This window comes from Hemiscyllium ocellatum, chromosome 15 (assembly GCF_020745735.1).
Source record: "Hemiscyllium ocellatum isolate sHemOce1 chromosome 15, sHemOce1.pat.X.cur, whole genome shotgun sequence".
NCBI lineage: Eukaryota > Metazoa > Chordata > Chondrichthyes > Orectolobiformes > Hemiscylliidae > Hemiscyllium > Hemiscyllium ocellatum.
The window spans coordinates 51,982,760-51,998,385 of NC_083415.1; the positions used below are offsets into that span (position 1 = coordinate 51,982,760).

The 15,626-nt window shown below is 41.2% G+C and overlaps 1 protein-coding gene across 5 annotated transcripts in view; it reads left to right on the forward strand.

Moving 5' to 3' along the window:
- The window catches only part of LOC132822980 (nuclear receptor coactivator 3-like), a 261,185-nt gene that overhangs the window by 209,763 nt on the left and 35,796 nt on the right, over positions 1–15,626 (forward strand). For all 5 annotated transcript variants that reach the window (XM_060836469.1, XM_060836472.1, XM_060836473.1 and 2 more), the window contains exons 5-9: positions 993–1,093; positions 1,327–1,501; positions 6,496–6,684; positions 8,199–8,303; positions 13,341–13,481. In XM_060836469.1, coding sequence (XP_060692452.1) covers positions 993–1,093; positions 1,327–1,501; positions 6,496–6,684; positions 8,199–8,303; positions 13,341–13,481 — 711 coding nt within the window. The remainder of the gene's footprint in view (positions 1–992; positions 1,094–1,326; positions 1,502–6,495; positions 6,685–8,198; positions 8,304–13,340; positions 13,482–15,626) is intronic.

The window sequence follows — 15,626 nt, forward strand, 5'->3', positions numbered from 1 at the left end:
GGATCCTGCAAGCAATTTGCTGCTGACTGTCAAGCAAAGATCTGTAACTAAAACCTGAAAGTATTTGGTTTCTATTGTTCACAGGAGAAAATAAGTCCAAGCACTCAGGGAAGAAGCTCGTTCTCATCTCTGTCTTAACTAGGAGACTACTAATTTTTAAGACTCCCATTCAATTTGTAGATTTCTCCATGAAAGGAAATGTCACCTCAACCCCTATTCTACCGAGCATCCACAGAACTTAAAAAAAATACAACCTGCAACACAAGATGATACAGGTTTTTGAATAATAAATTCAAGTAGTGTTTAATAGTCATTCATCCTCTGATTTCCCAAAATTTATTTTTTGTATGAACTGTTACCTAGCCCTCAAATCCTTGTAAATCTGATGAGATTGACAACAATAGAACATTGTTGGTGTTTCTTTTCCATATCTTTAAATCTTCATCCTTATCTTTTCCCGGCCTTATCTTTGTAAATTGATATCATTCGCTGATTTCTTCACTAAATGTCTCCAGCCAGTTGTGTAAATTTCCCTTTCATTCACTTTGGAGAACCTCAAGTTGCTGCAGTCTTTCTGAAATTCCGTCCCAAAACGTTTCCACCTCTCCTACTTTCTGAACTTCCCAAAACTACATCTGTTTGGTCATCCCTCCCAATGTTCCCATTCTTGCCTTGCTTTCTTAATGCCTATCCGTGAAACAAAATATGTTTTCTTATATGAATGCAACTTGCCATTGAACATGGTAAATTTTAAGATTATTAAACTTAGGTGCTGGTGTAATGGAACTGCAATTGTAAATTGCAAAAAATGAATGTGAAGCTTTAATGTTTTTTAATCCTAGATGTAGCTGCTGTGTTTACTATTCTAACTTTTAAAAATATACCCCAAGTTATTTCTAAGAAACAATGGATGTGTGGCAGAAAAAAAGAGCAACCTTTCTATGTGTAGTTTTTGAATATTCTGTATAGTTAGAGATTGTTTTTCTTCATAGGAAAAGCATCTTCAAATGAAGATGATGTGCAGAAAGCAGATGTGTCTTCGACTGGACAAGGAGTCATTGACAAAGATTCATTGGGACCTCTCTTGCTGAAAGTAAGCCTGAAATGCAAAACAGATTTTATTTTCATGTTTACGTAGATACAGATTTCACCTTTGAATTGGAAGAAACTTGCAGTGAACAATTTAATTACTTAAGTAGACACTTCTCTGAATGCAACTGCACATAATCATTTAAAATATAAATCTTTCCTAATTACCCTGAAATGAATTCTGATTAATATTCCTAAAGAGATGTTACATAGCAAGATTTTCTTTGCGGTTTGTAGGCCTTGGATGGCTTTCTGTTTGTGGTTAATCGAGATGGAAACATTGTTTTCGTGTCTGAAAATGTTACCCAGTACCTTCAGTACAAGCAGGAGGAGCTTATGAACACTAGTGTGTATAACATCCTTCACCAAGAGGACCGTGATGAATTTCTTAGAAATTTGCCAAAATCTACAGGTAGGACAAATATTTTAAGTTTACTAAGTTCTGGTGTATTTGTGCATTTAGATGAGTAAATAAATAAATCATAATGCCCACCCTTCCATTGCTTCCAGTGTGTAGTATTGGGGAGTATTTGAAATAGATGCTCAGTTTGAGATGAGTCTCAATACTCTGACCCAGCAACTAACTGAACATACACGTTTCTGTAGGATGTAGATGATGGTAGCATGGTACAGTCTTGGGACTATTATAATTGCATTATGATTTCTGAAAGACCTTCCTTTGTTCCTGGATATTTTCTTTAAAATGTTCCATCCATTGTCTTGCGAAGTATAATAATGGGCAGACCAGGCTGTTCTTCCACCCCTGTTCTACTTGCATCTTGTTTTGGTAATCAAGTCTTTGCAACCAGGTGGGTCTCACAACTTCATCGCACATAATAGGAAGCTTATTACGCCAAGTAAGCCATTTGATGGATCAGTAAATCCAAGTTTTGAGGACTTAATTTGTTCTTCAGAAAATGGGCCTGAGTAAATCAGTTGGGAGTCAGGATAATCAATGCTATCCTGAAAAGGTACACAACAAGCAAGCTGCATGAAACAACTCAGATCTTTGACTAGAGCTAGAAACTACAGCAAAACATGAGCAAAACCAACGTAGTGTACAAAATCCCATGCAAGGATTGCACAAAACACTACATAGGACCAACAGGAAGATAGCTAACGATCCGCATCCATGAACACCAACTAGCCACGAAACAACATGACCAACTATCCTTAGTAGCGCCACACGCAGATGACAAGCAACATGAGTTTGACTGGGATAATGCTATTATCATAGGACAAGCCAAACCGAGAACAGCCAGGGAATTCCTAGAGGCATGGCACTCATCCACAGATTCTATCAATAAGCACATCGACCTGGACCCAATATACCGGCCACTGCAGCGGACAGCTGGAACTGACAACCAGAAGCGGCAGAGACAAACCCTATAAATGCCGGAGGAAACACCACAGAAGCGCTTCACAGGAGGCTCCCAAGCACTGAGGATGTCACCTAGACAGGGGACGAAACGTCTGCAACACAAATTCCCAGCTCAGCGAACAGAACCACAACAGAAACTACAGCATTTCAGAGCAAAAGGTGGCTGAAATTTTATTGAGTTCTGACACTTAGGGAAGGGCATTCTTTCAATTCTCTGCATTATTCATGGCCTTCTATAAGTTCCAGGTATAAGCAGACTGCCACAGTGAGCATTACTACAAATACTGAGATGTTGGCTGTTGGAATTTCTTAAGTTAGCATCATTTGCCTCCCTTTGCATTCCTTATGCACAAGGTTTGAGGGAGGACAACACTAGTTTTTTTTATTCACTCACAGGATGTGGGTATCTCTGGCTGGGCCAACATTTATTGTCCATCCCCAGAGGGCAGTTAAGAGTCAACCTCATTGCTATGGGTCTGGAGTCACATATAGGCCAAACTCCTTCCCTAAAAGACTTTATTGAACCAGATGCGTTTTTCTGACAATTGACAATGGATTTACGGTTATCGTTAGACTGTAAATTCCAGATTTTAATTGCATTCAGATTCCACCATCCTCTGTGGGGCTGGGATTTGATCCCAGGCCCCACAATATAAACCAAGTTTCTGGATTAATAGTCTAGAACAGATACCTCTAGGCTATTGCCTCCCCTAATTTTTGAAAACTATGTGAAAATTAACCTGAGCTTCAGTGTTGGATAACTTTCTAGCATTATGAAGATTTTAATTGAATGACCTATGAGAGCAACTGTCAGTAAAAGGTATATTTGCATCAATGGCATGGGGCATGGCATTTCAACTATTTTAATAAACAGTTGCTGCTTGCTGAGGATTTCAAGCTCACTGTCACTGAGACATCCTGTGCCTTCCTTTGGTAGAAATCTGTTTTGATGAACAGCTCACAGTATCCAGATTCATAAAAAACCCACAAAAATGCAACTTTTTAAAAATGTTTCTTAACATCCAAGTTGAATTTAAATTTTCAGCTGAAATAAAACTATAGCTGTTCCATTTTTCCCATTGTTTCTTATTACTTCATTTTTTAAAAAAAAGTACTCCTCTCCAGCAATACAGAGCTTGGCAACTGGTCATGTGTGATTGGGGCTGGGTACGACAAGGAGCTGTGAGTTGGAATCCAGGAAGACGCTGTTATTGGAACTTAATGGTGGAGAGTGGTCAACAATTGCAGTGGTGATGAGTGGCTGCAGTGAGCAGAAGAGAGCTCAAAGGCTACTTGGGGGAATTTTTCCTCATTTCCAAAAGTATGGTGGCACAGTGGTTAGCACTGCTGCCTCACAGCGCTGGAGACCCAGGTTCAATTCCTGCCTCAGGCAGCTGTCTGTGTGGAGTTTGCACATTCTCCCCGTGTCTGCGTGGGTTTGCTCCGGTTTCCTCCCACAGTGCAAAAATGTGCAGGTGAGGTGAATTGGCCATGCTAAATTGCCCGTAGTGTTAGGTGAAGGTGTAGATGGAGGGGAATGGGACTGGTGGGTTTTTCTTCGGAGGGTCAGTGTGGACTTGGGGACCGAAGGGCCTGTAATCTCATCTAATCTTATCTAATGCATCACATTAAACATAGAAGCTGATAGTTATTAGCCTCTAATATTTCGCAGCTGAAAAATGCGTTGCTGGAAAAGCGCAGCAGGTCAGGCAGCATCCAGGAACAGGAGAATCGACATTTCGGGCATAAGCCCTTCAGGAATGAGGAAGGTGTGCCAAGCAGGCTAAGATTAAAGGTAGGGAGGAGGGACTTGGGGGAGGGGCGTTGGGAATGCGATAGGTGGGAGAAGGTTAAGATGAGGGTGATAGGCCGGAGAGGTCGGGAAAAAGATTGCAGGTCAAGAAGGTGGTGCTGTGTCCGAGGGTTGGGACTGAGATAAGGAGGGGGAAGGAGAAATGAAGAAGCTGGAGAAATCTGCATTCATCCCTTGTGGTTGGAGGATTCCTAGGTGGAAGATGAGGCGCTCCTCCTCCAGGCGTTGTGTTGCCATGGTCTGGCGATGGAGGAGGCCATGGGAGGGGGAGTTAAAGTGTTCCGCCACGGGGCGGTTGGGTTGGTTCGTGCGGGTGTCCCAGAGGTGTTCTCTGAAACGTTCCGCAAGTTCCTTCGCCTCCGCATCTGTTCCCAGGAGGACCAATTCCAATACCGAACAACCCAGATGGCCTCCTTCTTCAAACACCACAATTTCCCCTCAGACGTGGTTGACGATGCTCTCCACCACCACCTCCACTTCCTGCTCCTCCGCCCTTGAACCCCACCCCTCCAATCACGACCAGGACAGAACCCCACTGGTCCTCACCTACCACCCCACCAACCTCCAGATACATTGTATCATCCTTCGTCATTTCCGCCACCTCCAAACAGACCCCACCACCGAGGATTTATTTCCCTCTCCTCCCCCATCAGCGTTCTGGAAAGACCACTCCCTCCACGACTTCCTCGTCAGGTCCACACTCCCCACCAACCCATCCTCCACTCCCGGCACCTTCCCCTGCAACCGCAAGAAATGCAAAACTTGCACCCACACCTCCCCCTCACTTCCCTCCAAAGCCCCAAGGGATCCTTCCATATCTGTCACAAATTCACCTGCACTTCCACACACATCATTTACTGCATCCACTGCACCTGATGTGGCCTCCTCTACATTGGGGAGACAAGCCGCTTACTTGCGGAACATTTCAGAGAACACCTCTGGGACACCCGCACCAACCAACCCAACTGCTCTGTGGCTGAAAATTTAACTCCCCCTCCCACTCCGCCAAGGACATGCAAGTCCTTGGCCTCCTCCATCGCCAGACCATGGCAACACGGTGCCTGGAGGAAGAGCGTCTCATCTTCCGCCTAGGAACCTTCCAATCACAAGGGATAAATGCAGATTTCTCCAGCTTCCTCATTTCCCCTCCCCCCACCTTATCTCAGGCCCAACCCTCGGACTCAGCACCGCCTTCTTGACCTGCAATCTTTTTCCCGACCTCTCCGGCCCATCACTTTCACCTTAACCTCCTCCCATCTATCGCATTCCCAATGGCCCTCCCCCAAGTCCCTCCTCCCTACCTTTTATCTTAGCCTGCTTGGCACACCTTCCTCATTCCTGAAGAAGGGCTTATGCCCGAGACGTTGATTCTCCTGCTCCTTGGATGATGCCTGACCTGCTGTGCTTTTCCAACAACACATTCTTCAGCTCTGACCTCCAGCATCTGGAGTCCTCACTTTCTTCTAATATTTCGCAGTAAATACAGTAGCATAATTTGAATACAAAAGTTCATGGAATTGGGGATGGAAGGACACTTATCAATTCTCAATTAAGCTGCTGCCTTATCGGGTCATTCCAGTTTTGAACTTGCAGTACTCTGAAGTAGTGCATTATTTACCTTTTTATGATCTCTTGGCAATGCAGTGGAATATTAGGGGGTTGTGAATGTTAGTACTTTGTGTCAATGGCATTTGAAGAAATTAAGCTAGATAGAAGGTATTTTTAATTGTTGGAGCAATAAAGATACTTTAGTAGAGAAAAAACAACAAAATAAAGTTTCAAAACATTGAAAGAACAAAAACTGTTTTGTACTCTTGCCTTCTTCAGTTTTTTCAATACATAGCTCATTTTGAAGCAAAATGTTTTAAGATCTAATTGTTTCTATACTTTTTCTGTAAACTCAGTTGTGAATATTTTAGACAAATCTCCAAAGAAATTCAGAATAAAAATTTCTAGTGTATAAAATGACTGCAGTATATACTTATTGGGATGACGAGGTATAGCCGTGTATTGGAATTGGGGTTTGCTTGAGCAGCTTAAAGTCTTGTCATTGAGATGATACCTTCCATTAGGCATTAGCCTTGTCATAGATTTGGATGTCCTGGTTACTGGCAATATAAGCATATGCAGAACTTAAAAATTGCATGTCTGATTTGTTAACCATTAACATTGCTATAACATTTCTTATGACCAGTGTTCATTCATTTTTCAGTAAATGGGGTTTCTTGGACAAACGAAACACAGAGGCAGAAGAGCCATACGTTCAACTGTCGTATGTTAATTCAGATGCCATATGATTCTTTAGAGGAATCAAATGGAAATCATGAGGCTCGTCAGAAGTATGAAACTATGCAGTGCTTTGCACTATCTCAGCCAAAGGCTATGACTGAAGAAGGTGAAGGTAAGCCTCTCATGTACTGAACCAATTTGACTTGTATTTAAAAGCTGAGGCAATTTGCTTTTATTAAAGTAAGTCATGATAGGATTCAGGCAAATTATCTCAAGTTTTGTGAAGTTTTCCCATTCATCCACGGGATGTAGGTGTCATTAACTAGGCTAAAATTTATACTTCTCCAAACTGCTTTTAAGAATGTTACATTGAGCATCCAACTAAACTGCTACAGTCCAAGTGTTGAAAGTACAGATATGCTGCTATTGGTTAGAGTTCCATCCAGGAGTTTCAAGCAAAGAAGAAAGAACAGTATTTACAAATTGAGGGGGAAACTTTCTGATATTTTTTCTCTCATGCTCCTGCTTCTCTTGTCTTTCTAGTTATTGAAAGTTGTGCATTGGAAGGTATTGTTGAAGTGACCATGGCATGTTGCTGCATAGTGGTCTCAGTGTGGCGGTGGTGTTGGACAAGGTGCTGATCAAACTTGGGAGTCACTTAGCTCGGTTGGCTGGACAGATGGTTTGTGATGCAGGGAGATGACAACTGCAGTTTCAACTCCCACACTTGCTGAGGTCATCAAGAAAGTCCCATCTTCTCAACCTCTTGCCTACAGTGTGGTGGCAGTCAAGTTAAATTCACCACCGGTCATCTATCTCTAATGAGAGAGCAGCACTATGATCCTCTGGGACTGTGGCAACTTTTAACTTTTTTTATTGATGAAACTGACTGCTTTGACTTGGATGTTGTCAAGTGTCTTAAGTGCTGAGCGCACTTTCCTAGTTAAGTGAGAGTCTACTTCTGATGGTAGCAAGGATTTGGGCCGTTAAGAGGTGCGTCCCTATGAGCAGAATCCCTAACCTGTAACCTGCTCCTGTGTTATGGCTGATCCAGTTCTGTTTCTGGTCAGAATGTCAGTGGTAGAAATATTGACAATGATGATGATGTTAAATGTCAAAAGTTGGTATTTAGACTCACATGTTGGACTTGGTGATTGCATGGGACTTGTAACATATGTGCTACACATGATACCTTATCAGTCCAAACCTGAAAGTTACCCAGGGATTTTTGAATAGGGCATAGACTGCTTTAGTTCCTGTGCAGTGGTAAATAGAATTGAACACTGGTGTTCCATCATGAAGGGAAATGATGTTAAGTCATCAGATACCTCTTTAAAGAAAATGTTAATATTTCCTGTGATCAGAAAATGAACCATTTTCTGAACTACCCATTAAGCAGTTAAAAGAGAATTACATCAACTTCATAAATTTATAAGTTTTCAGTACAAGACATATTTCTTTTTCTTTCCAAAGAAAACATTTGACCTTCCCACCTTTTCCTCATAGCTTAGATTCTTGAAACCCAGACCATTCTAGATGGTTGATTTTTTGCAGCAATAGTTGTCAGGCAAATAAATAATATGAAATATCATCTGTGCCAAAGAGTAATATTGATTGTTTCTATAAAATGATTTAACCATTCCAACCTGGAAATTAGGAATGAAAAATCTGGTTTCACTGTTTCAGATCTGCAGTCCTGTATGATTTGTGTAGCAAGACGGATTACACCAGTGGAGAGATCGCCATTTCCCTCCAGTCCTGAAAGCTTTGTCACAAAGCATGATATGACAGGTGAGCACTCGAAAAGAACCCTAATTAGTAAAAGGTCCATTTAACCTGTAAAACTTCTAAGTTAACGAATGTCTTATTTTAAGGTAGTTAGGTTAAAAGAAAGCTTAATTTATTTAATGCTATTCTTCTGAAACTTTAACAGCTGGAACCTCAGGGGATCTCCATATTCACGACACTAACCATTTAAAAACATAACCTTGTGATAGATACCAGTGAAGCCTAATTTGTTCGTAAAATTGCTTTCTGTTTGTTGACCGTAATTTTGCAACTATTATCAGGAACAGAAGTTTAACAGCCTGTTGAACCTGCCCAATTATTTAATACAACCATGGCTGATCGACCATTTCAGTGCCTTTTTACCTACCCTTAACCATAGCCCTTTATGCCATTGGTAATCTGAAATTATCCATTTCTACCTTAATTATACTCAAATACTGAGCTTTGACAGTCCTGTGTGTTACAATTGTCAAGGTTCCAAAACCTTGGGGGATGGGGGAAGAAGAAAAATATTCTCCTCATTGACCTAAATAGTATCCTCCTTTCTTCTTAAATTGTGTCTACTATTCTAGACTTCCCAATGAGGGGGAGCATCCTACCTGCATCTAGCTTGTGTATAATTCACATTTTTTGAATTGTGAATGAATACAGCCCCCATTTGCCCAATCTCTCTTCATTGAACAGTCCACCATCTCATGAAAACCAAGTCTGCTGAACCTTTGTTGGACTCTCTCTGTGACAATAATATCTCTCCTGAGATAAGGAATCCAAATCTGCACTCAGGTCACCAACTGCAGTTTAACAAAAAGCCTGTAACACTTAAGCAAGGCTTCACTAATCATGCACACAGCTCAAAGATGGCAGCAGAGTAGGACTCCTGAGCCAGAACTTGTCAGCTCCGGCTGCTTTTCTTCCTTCCTTTCTTGTTTTTTTTAAGCTCTCTTTTCAGTCTTTTGTCTCTCTAATCATCTTCTGGAGGGAGTTCAGTCGTGGAGGGAGTGGCAGCGACAGCAGCACTGGAAACCTAGTGTGGGGATTTTGTCAATCGGCCATGGGAAGTTGGTGTGCCCTGGCAGAACTCTGGCAGTTGGCGGAATGGTGGAAGTGCCTGGGGGCCTAGAGTTACACTAGACCAGGATTTTGGCGGTCGGTGAGATGGAGGCGTGGAGATCAAGAGATCAAGCCCTCGTGGGGAAAGCCCAGTATAGAGTAACTGCAGGCCTATAGCTAAAGATGGACTGTAATTTGGAACCTTTAACTTTTATTTCTTATTTACCAATTTGTACTGACAAGAACTGTGATATTGAACTTTTAACTTATTTCTTTCTTTTTCTACTCTTTACCAAAGATTTTGTACCTCGGGACTTTGTACCCGAGATGGCATCGTGAGTGGCGACATTGTAAACTTTTCACTGTATTCCTGTATCCCTGTACTTGAGTACACGTGACAATAAAACCTAATTCTAATTTTATTCAAATGGAGTCGTATATTCGGTCCAACTTGTCCATGCTGACCAAGTTTTTCTCCAACTAATGAGTCCCATTTGCCTGCATATGGCCCTTATCCCTCTAAATCTTCCCTATTCATTGTACCTATCCAAATGTCTTTTAAATGTTGTAACTGTGGCTGCATCTACTACTACCTCTGGCAGTTCATTCCACATACAAACCATCCTCTGTGTGGAAAAGTCGCCTCCCGGGTCCCTTTTTAAATCTTTCTCCTCTCACCTCAAAATTATGCCCTCTAGTTTTGAACTCCCCTATCTTAGTAAAAAGACCTTTGATATACACTTTATCTATGCCCCATATGATTGCATGAATGTCTGTAAGGACTCCTGTCATTTTCTTTTACTCCATTGAAAAAAAAGTTCCAGCTTATCCAGCCTCCCCTCCATTCCTGACAACAACCTTGCAAATTCTCTCTGCACCCTCTCCAATTTAATAATATCCTTCCTTTAGTAGGGTGACCAGAACTGTACAGACTCCAAAGGTTAATATTCCTACTATTAGCTTGCTTAAACTGTATGTTCACCTTCAGTATTTGGTTGTCCATAAGGATTCCTCAGGATTTTCGAACATCTACACTACCTCTTACCTGTGCATCTGTTTCTCCTGCCAAAATGGATAACCTTATTTTTTGACATTATATTCTATCTGCCATGTTCTTGCCCGTTCACTAAGCCCTTCCAAACATTCCCGAAGCCACTTCACATCATCTTCACAACTCACATTCCCACTTACCTTTGTATTATCTGCAAATTTGGAAATATTACATTTGATCCCCACCTCCAAACCATTGATATATATTGTGAACAACTGGGGGCCAAGTACTGAACCTCTTGGTACCTAAAATTGACAGCCTGCCAACATGAGAATGGCCCCTTTCTATCCACTGTTTTCCATCTGTTAGCCAATCCTTAATCCATACCAGTATGTTATTCATGCTGTGCTTTAATATTTCAAACTAGCCTCCTGTGGGGATCTTTAGGGTTAGCCTTCGGAAAACCTAAGTAAACATATCCATTGGCTCTCCTTTCTCAATTCTGTTAGTAATGTCTTCAAAGAAAACACCAAACTCATCAAATGTGATTTCCCATTTGCAAATTTATTTTGACTATGGCCAATCAGGTCATTATCACCTATTATCATATCATTTACAATAGATTCTAGCATTTTCTGTAATCCTCTATTTTCTCTCTTGTTCCATTCTTAAATTTGCTACCTGCCAATTTGCAGGAATAATTCCATAATCTATAGAATTTTGGAAAATGACTGTCGATGCATTGACTGTCTCTAAAGCCACCTACTTCAACACTCGGGGGTATAAACTATCAAGACTTGGATCACCATTTCTTGACCGTTACTTAGTGTCCATTTTCATTGAGGAAAATACAAGAAATGGCTAAGTAATCGTTTACCTCCTCAGCCATTTCTGTATCCACCCCTAAATTAAAAACTCTCCTGTCTCTACCTATAATAGACCCACAATAGTTTAGCTAAATTCCTTTTTACATATCTATAAAAGCTTTATCAGCCGAAGTTTCTGATTATTTCTAGATTGCATTGAACTGCTATTCTTACTTTGCTGATCAGCTTCTTGATCCTATGTTGCATTCTGAAAAGGTTCCTAATCCTATTTCTGGCAACTTTATAGACCTAACTTTTAATCATATGCAATCCATTAATCCTGTACGTAAAATAAACACTTAAAAGAAATTGTAAGTATATTTTAAGCACTTTGTTTTTTTAACATTTTACTAATTTACACAATTTTATTCAATTTTTATCTTTGGATAGGATGCCTTGTTCCATCTTTTCCTTCAAAGCTTAGTTCTGATTATTTTCTGGATTTCTCCTTCATTATTGTGAATACTGTCATGGACTTTGAACCCATGCCCCCAGATCATTAGCCTGGGGTTTTGGATTACTATTACAGTGCAACCATACCAATCTAAGCAAATCATCTGATGCTAGTTATTGATTATGTTAGAACACGAAGACAGGCAGCCGAACCGAATCAGCCTTCCTAACTTGATGTTCGCAAGACAGTAAAATTAAACTAAATAGTCTCGCTCATGGTTCCTAACCAGACTTCTGAAATACCAATTATGCAAATAATCAATTTCCAGACACCAGATTTGTATCTTAAACAAAAGATTTGACAATTCATTAATTACATGATAACTTTCACAAAGAGAATATTTAAACATCACAGTAAGCTGATTAACTTCTATGTTTTAAACCCAGTACATTTCTTTTCATATCCCATTCACACAAAAGACAAGACAGTTAAACAAACACGGTTAAGGGGTAAATAAAATAAAATACCAAAGTTGACTGATTATTTGAACATCTTTCACAGCATGCTGTTTCACAGGCATAAATATGGATGCTTTGGCTATGTTTTGCTTTGAAACATTGATTAGATTCACTTCATTTCACCCAGGCAAAGGCAGCAATACTGCAAACTCCGTTTTCTACTGTTTCGGCTTCTGGAAGCTCTGTATCATGCTGGGCAGGGAGCTTTCAATCTTGCTGTATCAGTAGCATCCCAAAATCACCTCTTGGAAAACATAGTTTAAAAAAGACAACTTCAATTCTGGTTCAACCCTGTTAGACTGACTCCTCTTGAGGCCTCAAGCATGGGATTTCCTTCAGGCTTACCAGAACCAATTCCCGTGTACTAACCTCTTTAACAGTCAACTCTGGTATCTGTTTAAACGTAATGATCTTCCAGGAATTGCAATGTCCATTGGGACCTTTTTTAATCAAGGTTCAGCCTGGAATTAGCCTTCAGGCCTACCTTCGCAAACAAATAAGGCTTGTTTAGTGTGTTCTTTTCGTTTTAACACCAGCTATTTCAAAGGCCACTAGTTATTTCCAGTTCATCATTCAAAATTGATATAAGAATTAGAAGAAAATAATGGAAGATCACTGAGGGTTTGAACAATTAGATAAAAACAAGTCCCAACTGTCATCTTTCCAATGTTTGAAGCTCAAGACTTAAGATTGAGCATTTGAGGCATTAATTGCACTCCTTTTCGCAGCTTACTATTCAAGCTGAACCTGACAGTGTGTGATGTTGCAGTCAGTTCTATCGTGAGCTGAGTTTCAAAGTCTACAGCTGCCTGCTTTTATCTCCAAAATACTTCACAATTGCATTCTAAAATTTTATTCACTGTTGCTGAAATCCTTATCTGTGCTTTGGCAGGTTTAGGCTTGGTGTGACCGAGTAGTCTACTCCATGCAGTAGGCAACTTGCTGTGCTCTTTGACTTGTGCAAACTTATTACAACAGTATCCTGACCCATTCTGATCACTCCCTCCTATTGATCTTTCTTTCAGCGAGCTCCTTGGCCTCTTGATCCACCTGGGTATTAAAGGATTATGGTTAGCTCTGGACCATACATGTCTCGAGGTTAAATATACTATACACATACATATTGTTCTTTGTCACAATCCCTCATTTACTTCAATTTTTCAAGTTTAACAATTGAACTGATTCTATGTTACGTGCCTTTTCTTGCTTCCTCATTTTCAGGCAAGATTACCTCAATAGATCCAAGTTCCCTGCGTGCTTCAAAGAAACCGGGCTGGGAAGATCTTGTACGAAGGTGCATTCAGAGGTTCTCTCACCATAATGATGGACAGCCATGGTCTCTGAAAAGACATTACCATGAAGGTGAAGTGCTAGAAAATGGTATTGGCCTAGAAAGAAGCAGTTATTGACACTGAGGAATAGATGCTCACATAATTGATATTTCTAAGAAGAACTGAGATTGGCATGAGATGGGATGACTGTTTGATGAAAGACAGGACCAGCCCTCAAAAAACAATTTGAATGAAATTAAACGTCCTGTTATGACTTAAAGATAATTTACTTCTGCACTATTTGCATATTTTTCTAAAAAAGCCTGAAATGTTTTATTACAATAAAATGCTGTTTGATCACTCCTTTTCTGCTTTCACAGGCATGCAAAATCTTTCTGGTGAAGAGTCACCTGACCCAATGTTAACTCTGCTTTCTCTGCACAGATGCTGCCAGAGCTGTTGCATTTCGACAGCTGTTTCTGTTTATGTTTCAAATCTTTTGCCTTATTAAGCTTGTCCATCAAATAATATAGTACTTAATTAATCAGTATCAATTCCCACACCTCTGCCTCAGCCCAAGCCAACATGACAGCAGTACATGACTATTGGGCAAAAATCCTTCATTAGGAAATCTGCTTTTACCCAAAACAGATATTTTCCTGATTCTCGGATGCTGCCTAACCTGCTTTTCCAGCACCATACACTTTTGACTCTGATCTCCAGCATCTGCAGGTACTCAGTTTCACCTAGAAATACATGACTGTCTATCCTGGGCCTACCTTTTTCTGAGGAGAAAGTGAGGTCTGCAGATGCTGGAGATCAGAGCTGAAAGTTGTTGCTGGAAAAGCGCAGCAGGTCAGGCAGCATCCAAGGAACAGGAAATTCGACGTTTCGGGCATAAGCCTGATGAAGGGCTTATGCCCGAAACGTCGAATTTCCTGTTCCTTGGATGCTGCCTGACCTGCTGCGCTTTTCCAGCAACACATTTTCAGCTACCTTTTTCCTGAGCTGGTCTGTTAACTTTAGATCTAGTATGTAGTCGCTGGCCGAATTACTCATCTAGTTCTTTAGCTGTTACCAAAGTACATTATACCATGTCTATACATTTCAGATTTCAATGTTCTGCTTTGCTTTTGTTTCGAGAAAAAAGTCATAAACATTTATACTATTAAAGAGAGCAAACAGATCGCTGCTGTCTCAGTTTTAAAGCACTTTATCCTCTCCTTGTTATCCAGGTACATATAGTTATACTTGATCCATTGTGAAACAAAGAGCTGTGAATGCTGCAAATCTGACACAAAAACAGAAATTGCAGGAGAAACTCAGCAGGTCTAGCAGCATCTGTGTAAAGAAAGCAGAGTTAATATTTCAAGTGCTTTTTAACTCTTATTGTTCTTTGTTATCTTAATGCAAAGGAAAATATATAATAGGAAACATTGTGAAGAAGAGTTTGGAAATTCCATTGTTGCTTAACTGACTCTGCTATTACTTAAATGTAGCTGAAAATGTGTTGCTGGTTAAAGCACAGCAGGCTAGGCAGCATCCAAGGAACAGGAAATTCGACATTTCGGGCCAGAGCCCTTCATCAGGAATGAGGAGAGGGTGCCAGGCAGGCTAAGATAAAAGGTAGGGAGGGGCGATGGAGATGTGATAGGTGAAAGGAGGTCAAGGTGAGGGTGATAGGCCGGAGAGGGGGTGGGGGCGGAGAGGTCAGGAAGAGGATTGCAGGTTAGGAGGGCGGTGCTGAGTTCAAGGGAATTGACTGAGACAAGGTGGGGGGAGGGGAAATGAGGAAACTGGAGAAATCCGAGTTCATCCCTTGTGGCTGGAGGGTTCCCAGGCGGAAGATGAGGCACTCTTCCTCCAACCGTCATGTTGTTATGTTCTGGCGATGGAGGAGTCCAAGGACCTGCATGTCTTCGGTGGAGTGGGAGGGAGAGTTAAAGTGTTGAGCCACGGGGTGGTTGGGTTGGTTGGTTCGGGCGTCCCAGAGGTGTTCCCTGAAGCGTTCTGCAAGTAGGCGGCCTGTCTCCCCAATATAGAGGAGGCCACATCGGATGCAGCGGATGCAATAGATGATGTGTGTGGAGGTGCAGGTGAATTTGTGGCGGATATGGAAGGATCCCTTGGGGCCTTGGAGAGAAGTAATGGAGGAGGTGTGGGCGCAAGTTTTGCATTTCCTGCAGTTGCAGGGGAAGGTGCCGGGAGTGGAAGTTGGGTTGGTGGGGGGTGTGGA